The 5926-nt window shown below is 40.1% G+C and overlaps 1 protein-coding gene across 1 annotated transcript; it reads right to left on the reverse strand.

The window, feature by feature from the left end:
* Nucleotides 1-1987: 1987 nt before the first annotated feature.
* Nucleotides 1988-4070, reverse strand: LOC115990427. Its single transcript, XM_031114261.1, has 2 exons — nucleotides 3912-4070; nucleotides 1988-2422 (listed from the first exon to the last, which is right to left on the reverse strand). Exons 1-2 carry the CDS (start codon nucleotides 4068-4070, stop codon nucleotides 1988-1990), a joined length of 594 nt encoding a protein of 197 aa, XP_030970121.1.
* Between the last annotated feature and the right edge of the window lie 1856 nt (nucleotides 4071-5926).

The following is a 5926-nucleotide window of genomic DNA, read 5'->3' on the forward strand; positions in this document are numbered from 1 at the left end:
AATGACAGGACAGTTATGTATTAATAACTTTCTTCTAAGTCACGTATTAGTGACAGTGTGGTTATGTATTAATAACTTTCTAATGACGGGATAACTATGTATTAATAACTTTTTTCTAAGTCACGTATCAATGATGATATTGTTACGCATTAATAACTTTTTCTAAGTCATGTATGAATGACAATATCGTTATGTATTAATATTTTTTTTTTCTGAGTCATGCATGAATGATGATATCATTATGTATTAATAAAGTTTTTCTGAGTCATGCATGAATGATGATATCATTATGTATTAATAAAGTTTTTCTAAGTCATGTACGAATGACGATCTTGATAGGTATTAATAACTAAATTTGAAGTCATGTATCAATGATAGTGTAGTTAACAGTTTTATAATAGAAATATTTGTGAAAATGACTTTTGAATAATACTGCTCCTCATGCTTTATCGATAGAGAGATAAAATCATCTCTTCGTGTATGAAACAGAAAAAATAGACACAAAAATACATTCAGATAAAGATAGGAATTTTGGAATACTTGAGATTTCTTACTGATAGTATTTCTTCAAGTGCTCTATGTTCCATGGACGAGGTAGTTCTTGACTGTCTAGTGTCTTCTGATAATATGACCCTTGCCTGGAATGACGAATGACTTCATAGGGTCCTTCCCATGTTGGTCCTAATTTCCCCTGGGATGGGTCTTTTGTTGCTTGTGTGAGACCTTCCTGAGGATGAGGTCTCCTATGTCAAACCTTATTACCTTCACCTTCTTGTTGTAGTATCTGGCCATTGCTCCCTTGTACTTCGTCATTCACTTTATAGCTTCATCTCTAATTTCATCGATCAGGTCTAGGTTGCTATTAAGCTCCTACTGGTTCCTCTGTTCTTCATAGGCCTTGACCCGAATGCTTGTTAGTCCTACTTCCACCAGTATGATAGTTTCAGTGCCAAACCTCAAATTGAATGGTGTTTCTCTCATTGGCACTCTTTTGGTTGTCCTGTATGCCTACAGGATGTTTGGTAGTTCCTAAGGCCATGCACCCTTTGCCCCCTCAAGCCGAGTTTTGATAATTTTTAGCATGCTTCTATTCGTCACTTCTGTTTGACCATTAGCTTTAGGGTGTCTCGGAGAAGAATAGTGGTATTTGGTTCCCAAATCTAGGAAAAATTTTTGAAACTTGGTTTTGTCAAACTATTTCCCGTTGTCTGATATTATTAAGTTAAGAATCCTGAACCTATAGGCTATGTTCTTCCATATTAAGCTTACGATTTTGGCCTTTGTGATTGTCATTGCTGGCTCAACCTTCACCCATTTAGTAAAGTAGTCGATTATGACGATTAGGAATCTAAATTGCTTCCTTCCTACTGGGAGTGGTCCCATAATGTCGATCCTCCATTGGACAAAAAGCCAAGGTACAGTTATTGGCATCATTGGTTCCCTTGGTCATGTTTGGACGTTCGTGAAGCGTTGGCACTGTTCGCATGTCTTGACAAGGTCACGTGCATCCTTCTATAGAGTTGGCCACTAATAGCCTACTTTAAGTACCTTTCTTGCCAGAGACCTTTCTCCTGCATGGTTACCACAGACTCCTTCGTGTATCTCTCATAGCATATAGTTGGCTTCTTCCGTGTTAGCACATCGAAGAGACGGGAGAGAGTGTCCTCGTCTATACAAGACATCATCAATAATGACGAAGCGAGCCACTCTCATCTGGATCTTTCTTGCTTCTATCTTGTCCTCCAAAAATTGCCCTTCTTTTAGGAAATGGCCGATGGGGGTCATCCAACTTTCTTGCCTTCACACTGTCGGTACTTGTTCTCCTTTTTTGCTAGGCTATTCTCTTCTTTCCATGCATAACTCAGAGGATATGTTATGGTCGTTAGACAATGCCAATCTTGCTAGGAAATCAACTTCTGCATTCTTTGCTCAAGGGATCGACCTTGTCAAAGTGTGGCAGGAGTTGTTGGATGATCTATAAATATTTCTACATTCTTTCCTCCTTTGCTTCATAATCTCCTCTTACCTGGCCAATTACGAGCTGAGAATTGGCTTGGATGATGAGAACCTTTGCTTCTAGCACTTTTGCTAGTCTTAAGCCTGTTAGAAGTGTTTCATACTCGGCTTCGTTATTCATTGCTAGGAATTGTAATCTAACTGCGTACTTTAAGATTTCTCCCTCTGGTGATATGAGAACTACGCCTACTCCTCCAGCTTTCTTGGTGGCGGATCCGTCTATTTGAACCATCCATGTTCTCTTCAGAGGCTTTTCCTCATCTAAAGTGAAGTGAACTCTGCAATGAAATCTACTAGGACCTGGGTTTTGATTACGACCTGAGGCTGGTATTCTATGTCGAACTGGCCCAACTCTATGGCCCATTGGACGAGCCGCCTTGTTGCGTCTATCTTGTTCATCATCTTTCTTCACAGTTAGTTGTCATGACAATGATTGGGTGTGCCTGAAAGTAAGGGTAGAGATTTTTGGTTACGATTACTAGAGTGAAGGCAATCTTCTCTAATCTTGGGTAATTTGCTTCAGCTCCTTAAAAATCTTTGCTGGTATAATTTACTGGCTTCTATACTTCCTTTTCTTCTTTGATCAGTGTAGAGCTTACCGCTATGTTAGATACCACCAAATAGTGATACAGCTTCTCTCCTATTACTGTCAGACTTAACAATGGTGGTTGTGCTAGGTAATCTTTTAGCTTCATTAGGGCTTTCTTCAGGACTTTGAAGAATGACAAACACTTATCTTTCACCGTAGAGACGAATTTATTTAATGATGTGACCTTACCCATCAAGCTCTACACCTCCTTCACAGTTCTTGAGGACCTTATCTTAATTATTGCCTTCACCTTGTCTAGATTTGCCTGTAGTGTGCCGAAGGTTTCCTTCAGGTCGTCCAAATGATTTGCTTCATCATTACTCTTTACCAGCATATTGTCTACATACACTTCTATAGTCCTTCCTATCTACTAAGAGAACATACAGTTCACCAACCTCTGGTATGTGGCCCTTACATTCTTTAGTCCGAAAGACATGACTCTGTAATAGTATAACCCTTGGTTGGTGATGAACGTGATCTTCTCTTGATCCTCTTCGTCCATCAAGACCTGGTTGTAGCTAAAGAAAACATCCATGAAACTCAAGAGCTTGTGCTCGGTGGTTGAATCCACCAACTAGTGGATCCTGGGCAAGGGGAAGCTATCCTTTGAGCAAGCTTTGTTGAGATCCATGAAATCGATGCACGTCCTTTACTTGCCATTTTTCTTCTTCACCATCACCACATTTGCTAGCCAATCATGATAGAAAACCTTTTATGAAGCCTGCCTACAAGAGTTTTTCAACCTCTTCTGTTACTGCTTTATTGCATTCAGGTGCAAATATCCTTTGTCTCTGTTGCATTGGCTTGCACTCTGAATTGATGTTAAGACGATGCTAGATGACTTCCCTATCGATTCCTGGCATGTACTTGTGTTTCCAAGTGAAACCAGCCTGGTTATCTTTTAGGAAGGTAGTTATCCTCGTCTTCTCTGAGGTTGAAAGTACTGAGCCTATCTTCAAAACCTTGGATGGATCTCCTAGGACAATCTCAATGCCTTGGGGTGCTTCTGATGGTTAGGGAATAGGCTCTGGTTCATCTATCATCCATGTGTGTTTTTCCCCTGATGCTAGGGTGGTTTGATAACATTCCCTCGCAAGGACTTGGTCTCCCCAGATTTCCCCTATGTTGTGGGCTGTAGGGAATTTTACCTTCAGGTAGTATGTCGATGTTACCGCCTTCAACTTGTTGAGTTTTGGTCATCCTAGGATGACGTTGTATGTTGACGAGCAGTCCACCCCGAGGAAATAAATCTCCTTAGAGACTTGTGTTGGATAAGTACCCACAGTCACGATTAATTTGATGATACCTTTAGGGATGATTCTGTCTCCGGTAAGCTCACTAAAGGGAAAGTGAAAGGTCTAAGTCTTTCATGGCTCAGTTTCATCTGCTGAAATGCAGGCAAATAGATGATGTCCGCGGAGCTCCCATTGTCAACCAGTACCCAGTGAATGTTAAATTCCACCATTCTGAGCATAATCACCAGTGAATAGTCATAGGGTTGTCTGACATCACAAGCATCTCTTTCGAAAAAGACAATATTTGGCTCGCTGCTTCTTGGTGTCTTTGATGACGGGAATCGTGAATGGATGCTATTCACTTCCCTTGCGTATGACTTCTTCAATGACTTAGAAAATCCTCTTGTTACTAGTCCTCCTAAGATCATCCTTATCTCACCTACAGGAGCCTTCTTTCCCCTTTTCTTTTGTTCCTTATCTTTCTCATCCTTTTGTTGTCATCTATATGGCTCCATTTTTCACACAAACTTCGGTAGTTTCCCTTGACAAATCAAGGTCTCAACTTGGTTCTTCAAATGTCTGCATTCGTTAGTGCAATGTCCGTGGCCTTGGTGAAATCTGTAGTACTTATTCTTTTCTTTTACTTCTGCTAGAGCATAAATTAGTCTGGGCCATTGTAGAGAAGGTTCATCTTTTATCTGCATCAGTACTTGTTCAATGGGCATTATTAGGGGAGTGAATTTTGTAAACTTTGACCTTCAATCCGGGAGGTTCTTCTTTCAAAATTAACGTGTTGACACACAAACTCTCCATATTCTTCCTCACTTCTTCACTAATCTTCAAGAAAAGGTATGGGTTCTGTTTCTTTCTTAATGTATTTCACATTTCTTGCCTAAGATTTCTTTAATTGGGTGTTTTTGATGATATATGTGAATATGTTGCTTGAATATGGGTATTTGATGTTTTGGTGAGATTGTGGTGTGGGTTTTGTTGGTTATGTGTTGTTACACTTTGCCTTTGGTTCAACAATGTATTATTTGTGGCACACACACATTCAGTGACATAATTGAGACCTTAATCTCATGATTTTAGGGTTTTCTTCAATACTCTGTTTTGGGACTAACTTAGTGCTAATAGAGTTTGTTGTCTTATGTGGTTTCTGTTGCTCTTTGGTGTAACATGATGCAGTTTGAAAATGTCTCCATTCAAGAGAGCAGCTATGAAAGGAGGCAGCAACAAAGGGAAAGAGCCTGTGATTGATGTTAATGACCTCTCTCCTTGGTCAAAGAGGACCCGATCACCGACGAGAGTGTATGACCCTAACAAGTTCAGATCTTATGCTGCTTTTCAGACCTATGAGAACTACTTTAAAGAAGCCTCATTGCTGGTTGAAAGGGCTATTGACCAGCCGTCTTTCCTGGAAACCAACATCCCTAAATGGTTTGCCACCAAGGATTGGAACTTCCTTCTCTCCAACCTTGATGATGCATATGAGAACATGGTGAAAGAATTCTATGCCAATGCCATTGTTGAAGGAGAGGAGCTCAAATGTTGGGTTAGAGGAAAGAGTTTCTTAGTGACTCTCGTTTATCTGGTAGAAATCCTACACATCAACCGGCCGATGTTTACTAATCCACCAGTATATGATGATTTGAATTCGGATGAGGATTTACTTCGGGATGCTCTTGGAAGAAACTTGGAATTCTCACCAAATGGGAATTCAATTGGTGTTTCCTCACTATCTCCGGAACTAAGGGTGCTTACAATAACCATGTTCCACAATCTATATCCTCTATCCAGCACCGGATACATGAATCTCGAGAGAGCTTTGTTCCTTCATGATCTGATTACTGATGAAGAGATCGATATTTGTACTCATATCTTTCATATTTTGCGCAAAACTGTTGCAAGAACTAACTCAAGGACCTGCATTCCTTTTTGCTGCCTTATTTCAAGGATATTGAAACTCAAAGGCATTCATCCATCAAAAGATGAGTTTCCCTCCTCGAAGCCAAGTCCAATCAACCTTTGTACGCTCAACGCTAGCATTGGTCATAGTTGGAAGGGAATCAAGATAGAGACTCCA

This window comes from Quercus lobata, chromosome 5, assembly GCF_001633185.2.
Source record: "Quercus lobata isolate SW786 chromosome 5, ValleyOak3.0 Primary Assembly, whole genome shotgun sequence".
NCBI classification, from domain to species: Eukaryota; Viridiplantae; Streptophyta; class Magnoliopsida; order Fagales; family Fagaceae; genus Quercus; species Quercus lobata.

Coding starts and splice junctions, on each gene's coding strand:
- LOC115990427 (XM_031114261.1), bottom strand. CDS start 4,070: ATGGTGGAATTTAACATTCACTGGGTACTGGTTGACAATGGGAGCTCC. Junction 2,423..3,911: donor AGACAGAATCATCCCTAAAG/GTATCATCAAAT, acceptor CTAACTGTGAAG/AAAGATGATGAACAAGATAG.